Source organism: Eptatretus burgeri, chromosome 9 (assembly GCF_056783735.1).
Source record: "Eptatretus burgeri isolate ZD-2024b chromosome 9, Ebu_testis_v1, whole genome shotgun sequence".
Classification (NCBI taxonomy): Eukaryota; Metazoa; Chordata; class Myxini; order Myxiniformes; family Myxinidae; genus Eptatretus; species Eptatretus burgeri.
In genome coordinates this window covers 26409405-26428344 of record NC_140969.1, presented here as the reverse complement: position 1 = coordinate 26428344, position 18940 = coordinate 26409405, and the positions used below count along the sequence as shown (strand labels likewise).

Sequence of the window (18940 nt, the reverse complement as noted above, 5' to 3'; positions counted from 1 at the left end):
CCATCCTGTCAGCCCAATCAAAGATTATATGGATGTTGTTCATGCCCAAATAGAAAGAAAAACAGACAGTGTGTCTAAACCCCTTATAACAATTCTAATTATAATACTTGCATCTGAGTACCACACGGTTGGTGACATTAAATAAACCAGAAGTTGCAGTAGGACGACTCAAACATATTGTTCTGTGCAAGTTTAACTTGCACATAATGGAAGAACACACAAACTCAAAACAATGCTTGGAAATATCTTGCAAATCTTTACGTTCACAGTCCGGGGCATTCTTGTTCCACCGACCATCATCCATGCAAGTCAGCGTAGCCTTCGCTGTAGACTGCACCAAACTGTAACTGCACGACACGAATCAAACAATCAAGTGTGAAATATTTCAATGGTTTATGGAGCTCAGATGTTTATTTGGGTACATCATGCAGAACCAAAATTACTTGGGCCAAAAAGTTCCCCCAGCCACCCACACAAGAACATGGTAATAATGGCTGCCATTAAACAAGATACAGAACACAATGGACATAATAAAAGTTACCCACCCAGAGCCATTTCATTGGACATAAGCATCTCATTGTGCCATACACACCATGTGCCTTTGGGTGACTCGGTGTACCACATGAGGACGGGACTTCTTAAAGATTAGGGAGCTTGGCAACAAAATGCAAAAACAAGTTCGATTTTTGTATTCATTGAATGATTAGACTGTTGACATGCCCATGACTCTGCTACATCTGAACAACAAAGGTGGAACCTCAGCATAGTTATAAGCTCCAATGGATTAGAAAAACACAGTGAAGAGTGAATGAAAAATAATCACCATCAAAAGAGAAAACTTACCCTTTGTCACATGAATAAGTGACTGTAGAGCCATAAGGAAAATTATCATTTGGTTGATAATCTCCATTAAGGATAGATTGTGGTGGATTGCACATTTTCACTGCAGGGAAAAACACAAACATTATTTGGTTTGGTCCTTAAAAAATAAAATTAAAATCAGACAGGGGGTGGACCAAAAATTTTTTTAAAAAAGGAAACACCTGATAAATGAGGAACACTAAATGAGGGCCCATGTGTTAATTAAGCAAATAACATCTTAGCATGCTTAGGGTCATGTATTAAAATGCTGCACAAGTCTGGTTGCCTATAATTATGGCTAGCACAGCTGCAAGAGGAGACAGTGACTGAAAGAGGGGTGATTGTTGGGGTGCATTTGGCAGGAGCTTCAGTGACAGACAGCTAAACTTGCTGATGTTGAACATGTAACAGTGTCTAACATGATGTCACATGAAACTTCAAGGGAAAGGCATAATCAGCAAAAGGCAACAGTGGGCGGAAGCACATACTCTAGCATCGTGATATTCATGCATTAATTTGGAGTGCAAGGCAAAGCAGGCGAGCAACTGCAGAACAATCGACTAAGTTAGATTCCAACCTGGGGCATGAGCAGCTAGTTTCACAAAAACAGTCTGCCGAGAATTCCACAGAGCAGGATACCAGAGTCAGGTTGCAATGCACAAACCGCTCATCACACTTGGCAATGCACGTTTGCGAGTCCAGTTGTGCAAAGTGCACAGGCAATGGACTACCGAGTAGTGGAGAAATGTGATATGGTAAGATGAATCACCCTTCACCATGTTCTCGACAAATGGAATGAACATGTAGCGCCAACCTCCAGAACCCCACGACCCTGAGTGCTTGGTTCCAACAGTGAAGGGTTCTGGTGGTTCTGTAATGTTGTGGGGTGCATTTTCCTGGCATGGTTTTGGTGCAATCTTTCTCTTCGAAGGCAAGGTCAATACCAATCACTACATGATGATACCGAGTGATCATCTTCACCCCATGTTGTAGTGTTTCTTTCCTGCCAGGAGGGGTGTCTTCTGGCATGACAATGCCCCCCATCCACAGAGCATGCGTGGTCACCAAATGGTTTGATGAGCATGACATTGATGTTATCGATATCTCATTGCCCCCTCAGTCACCAGATAAGAGCCCAATCCAGTATTTGTGGGATATTCTGTAATGACGCCTGAGACAGCATTTTCCCTCTCCATCCAACAGGTGAAAATTGATGGACTTTCTTGTGGAAGAATGGTGCCGTATCCCTCTTGCAGAATTCCAGACGATGGTGGACTCTTATGCCACGGTGCATAGAGGCCGTACTGGCTGCACTTGGTGGCCCAACACCCAAAAAAGTGACTTTACATTGGCGTTTCTATCTTTTTGACCACTTTTTTGTATGTACTCAGTGCTTCAATTAAAACATACACAATAGTTTGTTTCAAATAAGGAAACTTTTATAAGCAACCATTTTAAAATGTATTTCTACGGTCGACGGAGTCTCAAGATTGGGGCACCCGCCAGGCGCAAAAGGTCCCATGTCCGCCCCTTGTTTGTGTACGCACTGGAAATGCTCAGCCATGACAAATCTGCCCTGCCGGATTGACCGAGCAAACTGAAGGATGGTTAGTTTTCAAATAATGGTACCTTATCACGCCAATTCCAAATTCACCGACCCGTCTAATAGATTTATTCCAATTTCCTATCTGCTTGCAGAGTTCCCGCTTCCCCAATGGTCACAAAACAGGTTTTCATTGACAAACAGGGTATTTATGACAATACAAATTGGTATGGGGGGGGGGGGAGAAGAGTAAACGGCAAATTAATAAGAATAATTCGCCTTCAAACCCACGGTAATGATCAGCTTCATTATCTAACTTGATGGTCTTTTATTCAATTGGGTTTCCAGGGAATATGGGACAGCAGGAGAGTGACAGGACAGATTAGACAGACATCTAAGCGGAACCTGTCCACAGACAATCCATGGGACTGCAAAAGGCAGAGATGTCATAACACTCCAGGACTGGCCAGGGGTGGGGAGGGAGGAAGGAGGTGAGGGTTGCACAGCCTCCACAGATGGCCAGTGTCAGGAGTTCCCAAGACAGTCACACCAGTGAGCAATCCCATAGTAGAGGGCAGTACCAAAGAGGAAAAATCTTCTTCTTCTTCTTTCGGCTGCTCCCGTTAGGGGTCGCCACAGCGGATCATCCATATGATCCGCATAGTGATTTGGCACATGTTTTACACCGGATGCCCTTCCTGACACAACCCTGGTCGCCACTTACGACACAGGGATCTGGTACACCTATTTTAACCAGGGTATACACCGGCCCAGTACACTGGTACTCATTTCGCCGACCTCGGAAGGATGACAGGCTGAGTCGACCCCCTGGTGTTATACAACTTGGTATATACACATACATATATGCAGTATATATATATATATATATATATATATATATATATATATATATATATATATATATATATATATATATATATATATATATATATATATATATATATATTCAGTGTCCCAACGAGGCTTGAACTCAGGACCTTTTGGGTCCCAAGCTACTGCCCAAACCACTGCGCCAACACCAGGCTTGTACCAAAGAGGAAAAAAATATATATATATATATATATATATATAAAAAAAAAAAAACTGCCACACCATTCCTGAGACAGACTGACCTTGCATTCCCTTGTACTTATTTATTGTCCTGCCATCCAATTTTTAACCACCCATGGCACGCTTCCAGGGGGTCCCATGGCATTGGGCCATGATCACTCGGTCGCACGGATCGGCTGGTGATTTTCAGATCACATGTCAGTTCTACTCCTAACACATGATGGAATTTCCCAACTCGGCCATGTCCCTGGTGAGTCGTGACTATTTTCAGTCCTTTTCTGAGAAGAAGAATGGAAAAACTAATTCTCCAGAGTTGCAAGAGGAATGTGACAAAGTGTAAGGGAAAATAAAAAGGCTTAGGGTGGGAAGACTATGGGCTCGCTAAAACACTTCATGGGACACCGTCTCAATTACATAACACTTATGTTAACAAGCACTATGAAATAACTATGATAAACTTAACCCATTTATCCCTCAAGCCAGATCTGCAACAGTGTTACATGAAAGAAAGACAAAAACAGTGCAATGGTTCTTACTTGTACACGCAAATTGTACTGGTGTCCAAGCGGCAGTACTTCCAGCACTATCTTCTTTGCACGTTATTGAAATATCCGATGACCTGTCAACTAGATGATACCCCAGACCGCACTGGTATACGACCACATCCTCAAGATTAAAAGATTTTTTCCCCAGGTGAATGCTATTCAGGATGGCATTGGAGACTTTCGGAGGTTCTCCACATGATACTGCATGGGCACACAGAGAAAAACGTTGCCACCTTGGCTGAGATCACTGGACTTATTATATCATAAACGCACGCTCGAACATCCATAATCTCATCACAAGCTGGTTTATTCTTCCAATTTCCACCGAGCTTACAAAGCTAGACATGAGTTAGATAAGAGACAGCCTTGTAAAATGTTACAATCTGAAGATAAATGGCTGAAGAAGGGAAGTTTGGGTTAATGTAATACTGTATTGTGATGCACTGGTCTATAATATTGTACTGCTTTCCACTCAGAGTGGTACACATGGCAAAAACGTCTGTTTAAATCTGGGATCAGTAGCATAATGCAAGTAAATTTTGGACTTTCTGAAGTAATATTAAAAAAGCCAAAGTATGGTTTGTTTGAATGCATCACTGGCTGAGGGCATGGCTGTGCTGCTGATTAGGGCAGGAATTTGTTCATGGTGCCGGCGATAACTCGCCTACTCTTCAAGAAGGACACCATGGGATCTTTAACGTCCAACTACAAATGCTGCAAGACAGGACGTCCAGTTTAACGTGCATCTGAGGGACTGCACACTGACAAATGACCCTGCCTGTGAAACACCGGGATGACAGGTCATAGTCAGGGCCGAGATTTGAACCCAGAAAGAGCTGAGAGGCGAGTGTGCGTACCTCTAAGCCATCCTGTCAGCCCAAAATAAGGTAAAATGACCACAACAACAACAAAAAAAACCAAAGTAATCCGAAATGGAGATTGTTAATTAAGGATTAAAAAAAAAAAAATGACCGTACATGCTTGAACTGGAGAGAGTTGAAGGATTGATGTGCAGACCATCATCAAGGTCAGCATCCTCAAAGTTCTTTGTACCATTTTAACACTTGATCTGACATGGAAGGAAAAGGAGGAGGATTAAACAATGCCAAGCATCACCATGGTATATCGATGACAGTAGATCTGAAAACCAGAGCTCCTACTGCCTGAACATGCTGAGGAGCACATGGATCATTCTTTTAATACCAAAAACTTGCGTATTTATCAGAGAAGCTTGATAATATATAGTACGATTCACGAGATCAAGGTGAGTTTCATGAACTAACAAATCACGTGGGTGATATGCATCTGAATCTTGCAAAGCTGCTGGGTTTGCTCAAGGATAAATCCACATCAAATACACAAATGAGTAAGCAGTACAAGCCCCATAGGACTGGAAATATTGGTGGGAACAAGCCATGGTTTGACCAAGATTGTCATACAAAAGTGTCTCAATATCTCAAGGAAAAACAAAAAAAACCTCTGCTGTCCAGTAATTTCGTATGTTCAATTCAGGTCAGGTATGGCAGCATGCACTGGAGCAGCACGTCGCTGCACCCACTTTCAGCCAGTACTCCAGGCCGATGCCTGGCCCATCACCATCTCCTTGCAAAACCGATCAACGTGCTGAGACCATGAGACACATGGTCAGCCTGTTTTCCCCCTCCACGCATGAGGCTCTCGCGCTGAGAGAATCTGGAGAGCAGGATCAGTGCCAGAAAAACGAGTCACATGTCCAGACAGCCGCAGCAGACGCTCACGGACCATACAGGGAACAAATGTCATCCGAATATCTGAGCAACCGCAGGTTGGACACAAAGTCTGACCAACGATAGCCAATAATTTTCTGGAGACCTGGTATCAAAGGAGTTTAGTCTCCATCTCAGCTCCTTGGTCAGAGTCCAAGTCTCACATCTGCAGAGCAAGACAGGAAGCACCAAGGACTTGAAGACCTGGACTTTCATCCTCCTGCATAGGTACCGACAGCACCACACCCCACCCCACGATCTCATGAATCAATGACTCCCTCGGCACGACTCAGACATCTGTTGACCTCTAGTTCACAACTTAAGGACACATGAATATTAGTGCCAAGGTAAGTGAATCTCTCTGTGACCTCAACAACCCCACAAACAGATAGAGACAAGATAGCAGCATCCAAGATGTCATTGAAAGCCTGGATCTTACTTTTGACCCAGGAAACCCATAATCCTAGTGGCTCAGACTTCTCATTCAGCACCTGGAGAGCCCTCATAAGGATATCCAGCATCCCCACAAAGATGACTGCATAATCTGCAAAATCGAGGTTAGAGATGTCTCGACATTCTCAAATGGTGGTGGTATGGCAGATATCATTTCTTGAAGCGCGACTGTGTCGCTGATGCAGTGCCCCTCTACCAGTACACACACTGGAACTGGTACTCATTTCACCGACCTCGGAAGGATGACAGGCTGAGTCAACCCCCTGGTGTATTAATTCAGCGGCCGACGGGGCTTGAACTCAGGACCCTAGGATCCCAAGCCGCCGCCCTAACCACTGAGCAACACCAGGCTCATTCTCAAATGATACACCAAAGCTTGATCTCTCTGACATTCTCCAAAATCAAGTCCATAACCGTTCTGTAAAGTGTGGGGGGGGGGGGCAGTACACACCTTTGACAAATTCCAGTAATAACTGGAAATAAATCAGAGATGGAACCACCACACCCCATTGCACTCTCGGTACTCTCAGTACCAGAGTATATAAATCAGATTGATCGGTTTTGGGGGGCACCCGACGAAAACCGAGTATCCTCCAGAGAGCATCCTAATTTATTGAGTCGAACGCTTCGAGATCAACAAATGCTTCGAGCAGCCCCTGGTGAGCAGTCATCATCAAGGTCACTTTCAGTAGTCTCAAATGGCTTACATTGCATTTTAATTAAAAAAAAATTAAAAAAAATAAAAACAGTAAAGGATGCACAGTTATTCAAATGTACAACAAAACGTGGTGAACAACCAAAAATCTATTTTTGACAGAAAACACTTCCACCCGACATCTTAGCAAGATTTGAGAAGTGTCAAAATAAACCACATTTTCCATTTCCCACACATGCCACAATGATTTTTAAAAGGAAGTAGATCGACATCAATGTTGGAAATTTGACAATCATTTTTTTATTTATACATTATCCAACGCTCATGGAGCCAGAGTTCAATATACAACATCTGCAGCACAAGGACATTAAGAGACATCAAAGAACTTCCGTATGAATTACAAGGACACCAGAAGAGAATGCACAAACACAAATTATATACGAGATTAGAACCCAGGTCCCCCACAATGAGCCAGGGGTAAAAACAGGAATATAAACTTTGTAAGGGAACTAACTTTGGGGGTAGGAAAATTTATTTTTCTGCCTTTCACAGTGGTCATGTGAAGAGGCTTTTCTTAGTTTCATGATGAGGTGAATGGCACCAGCCAGTCTTTGTCTTCTTCCTCATCCTTGCCTTCTTTGTCTTTGTCTTTCTTTATCCTTACCAAGAGTGGCAACACCAACCACCAACCACAACCCACAACCCCCTCCACCATCATAAACAACATTGTACATGCCCCTCCACCATAGGTCAGGTCAGGTATGGGAGCATGCGCCAGAGCAGTGCGTCGCTGCGTCAACTTTCCGCCGGTACTGCAGGGGCCTCCGTCTGGCAATCCTCCAGGGAGATGCCTGGCCCATCCCCACGAGATGCCGATCAACCTGCTGCAACCACGAGGCACGTGGTCGGCCCATTGGCTTCCTCCACTCATGAGGCTCCCTCGCTGAAAGAATCTAGTGAGCAGGAAAACAAGCCACATGTCCAGACAGGTGCAGCTGACGCTCATGGAATATTCAAGTAACAAATCTCATTTGAGTCTCTTTCAGTAACCGATCGTTGGACACAAAGTCCGACCAGGGATAGCCAAGGATTCTCCGAAGAGACCTGGTACCAAAGGAATTAAATCTCTGTCTCAGATCCCTGGTCAGAGTCCAAGTCTCACATCCATAGAGCAAGACTGAAAGCACCAAGGACCTGAAGACTCGGACTTTCGTCCTCCCGCACAGGTACCGGCAAGCGCCACACCCCGATCCAGTGAATCCATGACTCCCCAGGCCCGACCCAGACGTCTGATGACCTCTGACTCACAGCTGGCAGAGACATGAACATCACTGCCAAGGTAAGTGAATCTCTCCACGACCTCAACATCCTCACCACAAATAGGCACAGACAGGACAGCAGCATCAAAGATGTCATTGAAACCCTGGATCTTGGTTTTGACCTGGAGAAAACCCGTAATCCCAGTGGCTCAGACATCTCATTCAGCCGCTCGAGGGCCCCCAAAAGGATATCTAAAGTCTCCGCAAAGATGACTGCATCATCTGCGAAATCAAGGTCAGAGATCTTGACATTCCCAAATGATTCATCACAGCTTGATCTCTCAAACACCCTCCCAAGAATCCAGTCCGTACAAGTGCTGAAAAGTGTGGGGGCCAGTACACACCCCTGTCGAACTCCAGTAACAACTGGAAATAAGTCAGAGATGGTACCACCACATCTCACAGCACTCTCAGTACCAGAGTAGAGTGCAGACATCAGATCGATCAGTTTTGGTGGAACCCCACGAAGACCAAGAATCCTCCAGAGGGCATCCCAATTCCCTGAATCGCTTTACAGAGATCAACATAGGCTGCAAGCTGCCCCTACCAAAACTCTCGTCTGTTCGGTGAGGACCTGAAGAGCAAGGATACGGTCAATCGTTGACCTCTTTGGTGCAAAGCCTGACTGCTCTGGATGCTACTGCTCAAGCAGATGGTGTCAAACGCTCTCAAGAATTATCCGAGCAAAGACCTTGCCCGGCACTGAGAGCAGCGTCACCCCTTGGTAGTTTTTGCAGTCTTGGCGATCACCCTTCCCTTTCCAGAGAGGGACAACAAGGCCCCTCTTCCAGTCAGTTGGGATGATTGTGTTCCAGGCAGAGCACAGAATTGCATGCAAAGAAACGAGTGCAGCATTTCCATCAGCCTTGAGAAGTTCAGCACCGATGCCACAGATCCCTGGAGGTTTACCCCATTTCAACCGGTTCACCGAAGCCTGCGTTTCCACAAATGAAGGTGGACCACAGTTGATTGGAGTGTCAGCAACAGTGATTGTAACACACCTGACGTCCAACTCGACAGCTGGTGGATCAACCTGGTACAACCGCTCAAAGTAACCGGCAAAGCAGGCCTTTACTTTGGACTCTGTCAAGAGCCCCCAACCCTCTGCTCCAACTGCAGTACACCGAAGGATGGGCTTGGATGAATGCAATGCGCGAATTCCCCTGTAAGCAGGACGAGAATTACTTGACCACAGGTGATGCTCTACCCCCTCAGATTTCTCGCACATAGGTCTCCTTGTCCACCCTTAACACACGTACAGTTTTACGCCTCAACTCCCGAATGCACATCACCATCATCCAACAACGACACTTCAACTCCACAACCACACCAACCTCATTTGTCTCACCATGACCAACTGCCTTCCTGCACCTCGGGACCATCATCTCACCTCACCCATGGACACCTGTGGTTAACGCTCTAACTCAAGCCCTGCACAATCACAAACGGAGCCTTTACACCAAGGCACAAGTAGGCACTTACTGTTCCTTCACATTCCTCGATAAGCAGGACCACCCTGCCAACCAGCAAACCATCCGCACCCTTCAAGCAACAAATGGAGACCGCTGCATGCTAGATTCATGTTAAGTCGGTAGCTGATATGCATGGCACGGTCAGAAGACAAGTGGACTCGCAGAGAGGGTGACCTCACCACAGAGCACATCTGGACCAATCGGTATGAGAGCTCCAAGAAAGAGCGCGGCACATGACCTGTACTCCCAGGAACCACCTGCACAAGAAGCTGAGATTTACCCTTGGGCCCCCCCCCTACAAACTCCACCCCCTCCTGCAGCCCTTAAATATAGACGCTGGTTACTCGAGCGAAAGCACGTGAAGTAGTTGCTAAAGAGCTTGTGTGGTGGTTGCTGATGGACGGAGTGGTTACTGCAAGGTTCGTGGGTGCTTACTGCTGAACGGAACAGAATGGAACGGAACGCCGAGTCAGGCCTTAGTCACATTTGCTCTATGGCGAGGATACGGCGGCCGTACGCCCTCTGAATTGACAGAAACGTGCGGTGGCCGCAGAGTTTCTGCGGTGGCCTCAGGGTGGCCCTACGCCGTATGGCTATATTTTACAGGTCGTAAGGTCGCCGTGGAATTATAATGCGGAGTTATAACTTTTTTCATTTCTACGTTCGCCGTAGCAATTCGACAAGCCGAAAAAAAAACTGGTAAAAAAACAAAAAAAAATGAACCCATTCGTTACCGTCCGTCTGGCCGCACGTTCGCCTTAGGGCCCCCTCCGGTCACCTTGCGGGCACCTTGAGGCTGCCTTGCGTCTGCCTTGAAAATTCTATGGCCGCCGCAGGGCCCCCTTAAGGTCACCGTGCGACATCAAATCAAACACCGTACGGCAACCCCACGTTTTCGGTCTCCACAATTTCTAAGACCTAAGTCACATTTGCTCTACGGCGAGGATACGGCGGCCGTACGCCCTCTGAATTGACAGGAAGGTGCGGCGGCCGCAGAGTTTCTGAGGTGGCCTCAGGGTGGCCCTACGCCGTATGGCTATATTTTACAGGCCGTAAGGTCACCGTGGAATTATAACGCGGAGTTATAACTTTCTTCATTTCTACGTTCGCCGTAGCAATTCGACAAGCCGAAAAAAAAAACTGGTAAAAAAAAAAATATATTAACCCATTCGTTACCGTCCGTCTGGCCACACATTCGCCTTAGGGCCCCCCTGCGGTCCCCCTGTCGTCGCCTTGCGTCTGCCTTGAAAATTCTATGGCCGCCGCAGGAACGCCCTAAGGTCACCGTGCGACATCAACTCAAAGACCGTACGGCAACCCCACGTTTTCGGTCTCCACAATTTATAAATACGCCGTGCGGCTCCCCGAAAAATAAAAACATGTGACCGCTACATTGTGTGACCGTGGAAATACTGCGGCCGCCGTGGCAAATGTGACCTAGGCCTTAGCGAGCAGTCTGGGCACAGTATTGGGCGAGCTGCGACATAAACAACCACACACGATAGGCAATTCCAATACTCTACTGTGTAGAGTATTACCAAACAACCACACCGACTAATCTACTGTGGACGCACAAGAGCCATCAGTGAGGGCACAACCTGAACAACCATTCTTTTTCGAGGGACCACTGACTCGCACCCTGTCTTTCTCACTCAAAACACCAGCCAACACACCTCATTTACAGCTGTTCTTCACACACTCAGACATCTCCCTTGCTCTTCATTACCCCCACACCATTACCTTCCCTGCACTTTGGAGAACATGTGCCCGCATGTACATGCCGGGTAAACCAGAAGTCGCCAACGTCTCATCTTTTCTTAGCTCTCCTGCTCATCTACCCTTCCGCGGAGCAAGTGTGATGACACCCCTGTCATGTTAATCTAAGCAAGACTGTGCAAGATAAATAGCTCAGGATAGTTCTGTTCTTTGTCTCTTCACTGCATGAATCTGTCACTCTACGTCTTTTGCCACACTACAAGAATACTTTGTCCCTGCTGTACAAACCCCTTGTCTTTCCTGTGCCACATGCGCTTCCATATAAAAATAAATATACGTCAATTGTTCAGTTCAACCTGATTGTAGTGTACTTTCCTCTATTGGTCCAGCATAGTCAGCATTATTGTTAGATAGGAGATTTACACCATGTAATTGGCTCTCATTAACCAGCGTGCACTAACTGTATCGGAGTCGAAGTGTGTGCTGAGGGCACGAACCTCGCTTAATCGAGTCTGCTCCTCAGTAAACGGTATCAGACGAGTATCCCGATTGGAGTTGACAAAGTTAATTGATGTTTGTGGTTGCTTGACAACCCACCGGGCCATGGAGTTATCCACGGCATGTCGGCCAACAGGGCCACGAGTTTGGAGGAACCAGAGTTCTTCCCTTCGCGGTAATTACTGTGTCTACTGTGGTAAAAAAAAATCTAGTAGTTGGATCCGGATTCGGATCTTCACCAAAATCGAAACAATTCTTCCTTGTGACACAACCAACCTGTCCACCAAGTTTCGTCCGAATCCGTCCCCAACTTGAGATATCCTGCCTTCGATCGGTTTCGTCTGATCTCTCAATGGTGAAGAATAACTTCAAAAAAAATTATCAGATCCAGATTCGGATAGTCACCAAAATCGAATCAATTCTTCCTCGTCACACACCAAACATGTCCAGCAAGTTTTGTCCGAATCCATCCACAACTTTTTGAGATTTCGTGCTATATATCGTTTCTGGCACCTTCTCTCAATGGTGAAGAATCACTTAAAAAAAAAATTGTAATCGTCGGATCTGGATCCGGAACTTCACCAAAATCTAATCAGTTCGTCCTCGTCACACACCCAACCAGTCCACAAAATTTCATCCAAATCCGTCCACAACTTTGTGAGATATCTTGTACACAAACAGACAGAAAGGGGTGAAAACATAACCTCCTTTACCTTCGCTGACGAAGGTATAAACATTTATTCGGGGGGGAGGAGGAAAAAAATAATAAAACAAAAATGCAGCTCAGAGAAAAACCAAACCTAAAACTGAAAATGCTGCAACAGCAGGAAGTTACAAAATGCAGGGACGACGACACGAAAACCTTCCTCAATTGCGTCCCCAACACAGACACAAGTTTGAGTCACTCAATACAAGGCTGAACAACATGATGAGAATGCAGCTCCACTCACTCTCGGGGCACTCAGCGAGCAGGTGAGTGAAGATTTCCTCCGACCTGGGGAAACATTGTGATGAAATGTTTAAACAAGGGTAAGGACCACGCCTTGAACACGCAATCATTTCCCTCACCATGAATCATCCATTCATTGGACAGAAGATCTATAACAAAGCCTTGAATTAAATATCGAAATATTACAACTTTGTTACAATAAACGAGTGATGGACAAACTCAAGAGATTCCTTCACACATCAAGCTGAGAGATTAAAAAAAAAATACTTTTTCATCAATTTCTACAAAAAACAACAAACATGGACACCCGAGATACCCAGTGTGGCCACAGACCACACTGTTCATGAGTGCAATCCCACACACTCCAATACACCATCCCGGCTTGATGCTATACATCACAGACACGTCACACCGGGTCTCTCTCTCTCTCTCTCACACACACACACACACACACACACACACACACACACACACACACACAATCAAACACGGATCACACACACATACTGGCACACACACACACACACACACACACACACACACACACACACACACACACACACCCACACACACACTCAAACCGGATCACACACAATACTGGCTTGATGCTATATATCACAGACACATCACACCGGGTCACACACAGACACACACACACACACACACACACACACACACACACACACACACACACACACACACACACACACACACACACACAATCCTGGCTTGAAGCGATATATCACAGACACATCACACACACACACACACACACACACACACACACACACACACACACACACACACACACACACACACACACACACACACCGAGCCAATCAAACCGGATCACACACAGACACACCGAATCAAACACAGACACACCGAGCCAATCACACCGGATCACACACAGACACACACAATACTGGCTTGATGCTATATATCACAGACACATCACACTGGGTCACACACACACACACACACACACACACACACACACACACACACACACACACACACGCACACACACACACACACACACACACACACACACAATCAAACCGGATCACACACAGACACACACAATACTGGCTTGATGCTATATATCACAGACACATCACACTGGGTCACACACACACACACACACACACACACACACACACACACACACACACACACAATCAAACCGGATCACACACAGACACACCGAATCAAACACAGACACACCGAGCCAATCAAACCGGATCACACACAGACACACCGAGCCAATCACACCGGATCACACACAGACACACCGAGCCAATCAAACCGGATCACACACAGACACACCGAGCCAATCAAACCGGATCACACACAGACACACCGAGCCAATCACACCGGATCACACCGAGCCAATCAAACCGGATCACACAGAGACACACCGAGCCAATCACACCGGATCACACAGAGACACACCGAGCCAATCACACCGGATCACACACAGACACACCGAGCCAATCACACCGGATCACACACAGACACACCGAACCAATCACACCGGATCACACACAGACACACCGAACCAATCACACCGGATCACACACAGACACACCGAACCAATCACACCGGATCACACACCAGGCCACACTACGCTACACAATCACACACCAGGCCACACTACGCTACACAATCACACACCAGGCCACACTACGCTACACAATCACACACCAGGCCACACTACGCTACACAATCACACACCAGGCCACACTACGCTACACAATCACACACCAGGCCACACTACGCTGCACAATCGCACACCAGGCCACCCTACGCTACACAATCACACACCAGGCCACACTACGCGACCCACTCACACACCCGGCCACACTCCGCTACACAATCACACACCAGGCCACACTACGCTACACAATCACACACCAGGCCACACTACGCTACACAATCACACACCAGGCCACACTACGCTACACAATCACACACCAGGCCACACTACGCTACACAATCACACACCAGGCCACACTACGCTACACAATCACACACCAGGCCACAATGCGTCATTCACACACCAGTCCACACTACGCTACACAATCACACACCAGGCCACAATGCGTCATTCACACACCAGTCCACACTACGCCACACATTCACACACCAGGTCACACTACATCACATTCACACACCAGGCCACACATTCACACACCAGGCCACACTACATCACAATCATACATTCCATACTGTTACCTTCTCCCCGTTGCAAATATCTCGAGAAGTTTTACAAAAATGAGGAAACATCCGCTTTTACACAATCACTTTGTGAACACACCCACAACGAATGACAATCATTGACTCATGATGAATGAGTGCGAACCAAACAATAATTCAATCTTTATTTCGACATTTGTTCTCCTTCGTCATTAATATGATTATTATAATTATAATTGTTATTATTATGGTTTCACTGGCGTTTTCAGAACCGCGAGAATCTAGATACTGCACGCAGCCAGCACCGAAACACTTCGGCTGAAGAAACCAAGTGAGGGGACTTTATATGTTTTAACCCGTTCTTTTTTTAATAAAAATTTTATTAAAACGATTTGTGAAGTCGAAGGTGCTTTTGGCTCAATCGGCACAGTGTTTCCGGTACACCTGACCAGTTCATCACTGATATGAAAATACAACACAGAGCGCGGTGGAGCTACCGAACGCCATCTTGGTTAGCACTCCACGTTGGAGGCCGGGGGGGGTTTGAGTAACTGTTTCTCCTGATCCAGATGAGCTTCAGGATGTGTGGTCCCATTTTTAATATGAAAAAGGAAAAGCCTATAAATGAACTAGACCCATCAGAATTACTCTTTAGAACTAATCTTTGGAACACATTATAATTACCCTTTAAAAGAACCTTTTCGAACCCTTTGGAACTATATTTAGACCTCTTTAGAAATACCCTTGAGAACCCATTAGGATTACCCTTCAGAACCCATCAGAAACCATTTAGAATTACTGTTTCGAACCACCCTTGAACTTTAGAACCATCTCAACTTACTCGTGGACCAATTGGTCCATTCGACCAAATTTTCATTGGTCTTCAAGGCCTCGTTGCATACCTCCCTGCAGTACTGCTTGAGCAGCTGTTTGCCTTTCACCAAGGCCAGATGTGCTTGGGTCAGGGCAGAGATTATATGTTTGGGTCTTCTGGGTCTTCTGGGTCCTCAGGGAATTTTGGGTCCTCAGAGTATTTTGGGTCATCTGGGTCTTTCGGTTCTTTTGTGTCTTCCCGGACTTTTGGGTCTTCAGGGTATTTTGGCTAGTCTGGGTCTTTAGGGGTCTTAAAGGGTTTTCAAAGGTCGAAGAGGTCTCAGTGGACTAAAGGGTCAAAAGGGTCCGTTTTTTTCACAGAAACACCGCGTGTTAGAAAGGTCCTTTTTCATTTTGAAACAGACGGACGGATGCAAATCGTAAAATATTGAAGCGGCTTCACTGGTTAAAAATGATATGTTGGTCATAGATCCGAAATGTGGACATCTCCTGCAGCAGTGGCACTGTCTGTTGTTGGTACTGGATTTATACAGACTGTGTTTTGTTCACGGGGTGCAGTGCAAAACCCACTCCGTGGGAGTACCTCCTGTGCAACTTCCCTTGGCATGGCAGCTCACCGGATGACGGGATTGGGGCATAGGAGATTAACCACGTGCTCGTTGATGGCCACTGAAGGATGATCCAGAACTGCAGGGTCTACCGGAGTGCTCAGTTCCTCAATAGTAACCACCGGCTTGTTGTAGCAACTCTTAAGTTACACCTTAAATCCTGGAGAATGGTACCATCCCAGCCTAGGCTGGATGTTGGCAATCTCAAGGATGAGAGGGTAGCTGAGGAGTTTGCGAACAAGCTGAGTGGAGATTTGGGGGGTCTGGGTGCTTTGGGAGATCCTGAAGAGTTGTGGAGTGCCTTCAAGCCCACCGTCCTTGATGTTGCCGCTGGATGTCTTGGAACTCACAGTAGGGTGAGAAGAATTTTGTCTCTCAAGGGAATCTGAATACCAGTGACCAGAGCCGCAGGGCCAGGCGAAATGGCAGAGCTGAGCTGTTCAGGGAGCTGAGGCGTAAAACTATACGTGCACTTAGGGTGGACAAGGAGGCCTATGTGCGAGGAATCTGTGAGGGGGTAAAGGATCACCTGTAGTGAAGTGATTCTCATCCTGCTTACAGGGGAATTCGCGCATTGTGTTCATCCAAGCCCATCCCTCGGTGTACTGCAGTTAGAACGGAGGGTGGTGGGCTCTTGACAGAGGAGTCCGAAGTGAAGGCCCGCTGGGCCGGTTACTTTGAGCGGGTGTACCAGGCTGATCCACCAGCTGTCGAGTTGGATGTCAGGGGTGATGCAATCACTGTTTCTGACACTCCAATCAACTGTGGTCCACCTTCGCTTGTGGAAACACACGCTGTGGTTAACCGGTTGAAATGAGGTAAAGCTCCAGGAATCTGTGGCATCCATGCTGAACTGCTCAAGGCTGGTGGAAATGCTGCACTCGTGTCGTTACATGCAGTTCTGTGCTCTGCCTGGAACACAGGCATCATTCCAACTGACTGGAAGAGAAGGCCTTGTTGTCCCTCTCTGGAAAGGGTAGGGTGATCGCCAAGATTGCAACAACTACCGAGGGTAGTTGCTCTCAATGTCAGGCAAGGTCTTTGCTCGGATAATTCTTGATAGGTTCGCTACCATCTGCTTGAGCACCAGCGTCCAGTGCAATCAGGCTTTATACCAAAGAGGTCAACGATTGACCGTATCCTTGCTCTTCAGGTCCTCACCGAACACAGCCGAGAGTTTCGGCAGGGGCTGCTTGCAGCCTATGTTAATCTCTGTAAAGCATTTGATGCAGTGAATTGGGATGCCCTGTGGAGGATTCTTGGTCTTCGTGGGGTGCCACCAAAACTGATCGATCTGATCGATCTACCCACCTTACCCAGTCACACCCAACTGTCCCCGGACTCTGTGTCCTTTTCTCCTGACAAGGTGGAGAGCTTGCTGTCAAACCTCGACCCAGATTCTGGAACCGGTCCAGACGGCATCAGCCCATGTGCCCTAAAAACCTGCTCTTCTGCTCTTGCTCACCCTCTCTCTGTTCTCTTCACCCTCTCATTTGCTGAAGGTCATCTGCCATCTGCTTGTATATCAGCAAACATTATTGCCCTGCATAAAAAAGGTTCAAAAACAGATCCCTGCATCTACAGACCAATCAGCCTTCTACCAAATCATCAGCAAAGTTATGGAATCAATCATCGCTTCGGACATTAAATCCTTCCTCTTCTCCAATGGCCTGACTTCCGATCATCAATTTGGTTTTAGACCAGGTCACTCTACCCTGGATATTCTCCTTCTGCTCTTCCAACAATGGACAGTGGTCCGCAATGCCAGACATGAAATCAGAGCCATATCCTGAGACAAGATCTCACTATGTCTGTCCAAAAGGACCGTTTAGAACCCCCCCCCCCATCCACTTTCTCAACAATCCTCTGGAAGAAGTCCTTTCTTTCAAGCTTTTGGGTCTCACTCTCTGCCATGACCTTTCTTGGGAAAGCCACATTTCAAACCTCGCCTTCAAAGCCAATCGCCGACTGGGAATCCTCCGTTGTGCAAAGTCCTTCCTCGGCCGACCTAAGATCCTGACGACTTACAAAGCTTTCGTCTGCAGTCTGATGGAGTACTGTTCTCCCCTCTGGGCTGGTGCTCCTGCCTCCCACCTTTCTCGGCTTCACGCTGTGGAAACCAAGGCATTTCGGATCATTGGCATCTCCAGCAATGAGGCTGAGTCTTTGGGCCTCTCACCGCAAGCTGGTCGGTGGTCTTTCTGTCTTCGACTGTCTCCTCTCCAGCCTCGCCCCCCCTGCTCTCTCTGCAATTTGTCCCGAACACATTTCCGCAGGGTACTCAAGGTCCGCCAACAACCCCCTTCTGGTAAATGTACCAAAATCACGAATCGCTGCTCACCTTCACTCTTTCATTCCTCTTTTTTCCCACCTTTGGAATAAACTCCCTCAGTATTCAATCCCATTCTTCCCTCGATGCCTTCAAAACAGCTGTTCACAACCACCTATCATCCCTGATCCAAATCCTCGATC

The 18940-nt window shown here is 46.7% G+C and overlaps 1 protein-coding gene across 7 annotated transcripts in view; it reads right to left on the bottom strand.

Moving 5' to 3' along the window:
• The window catches only part of LOC147019757 (C4b-binding protein alpha chain-like), a 73037-nt gene extending 57837 nt beyond the window's left edge, over positions 1–15200 (bottom strand). For 2 of the 7 annotated variants that reach the window (XM_085894435.1, XM_085894436.1), the window contains exons 1-6: positions 15066–15197; positions 12829–12872; positions 4998–5089; positions 4012–4221; positions 844–943; positions 262–347 (exon numbers count right to left, since the gene is read on the bottom strand). In XM_085894435.1, the coding sequence (XP_085750561.1) occupies positions 262–347; positions 844–943; positions 4012–4221; positions 4998–5076 (475 nt within the window). In that variant the 5' untranslated portion in view covers positions 5077–5089; positions 12829–12872; positions 15066–15197. Of the gene's footprint in view, positions 1–261; positions 348–843; positions 944–4011; positions 4222–4997; positions 5090–12678; positions 12712–12828; positions 12873–15065 lie in introns of those variants that run through there. The other 5 variants (XM_085894437.1, XM_085894432.1, XM_085894438.1 and 2 more) reach the window with 5 other exon arrangements.
• Between the last annotated feature and the right edge of the window lie 3740 nt (positions 15201–18940).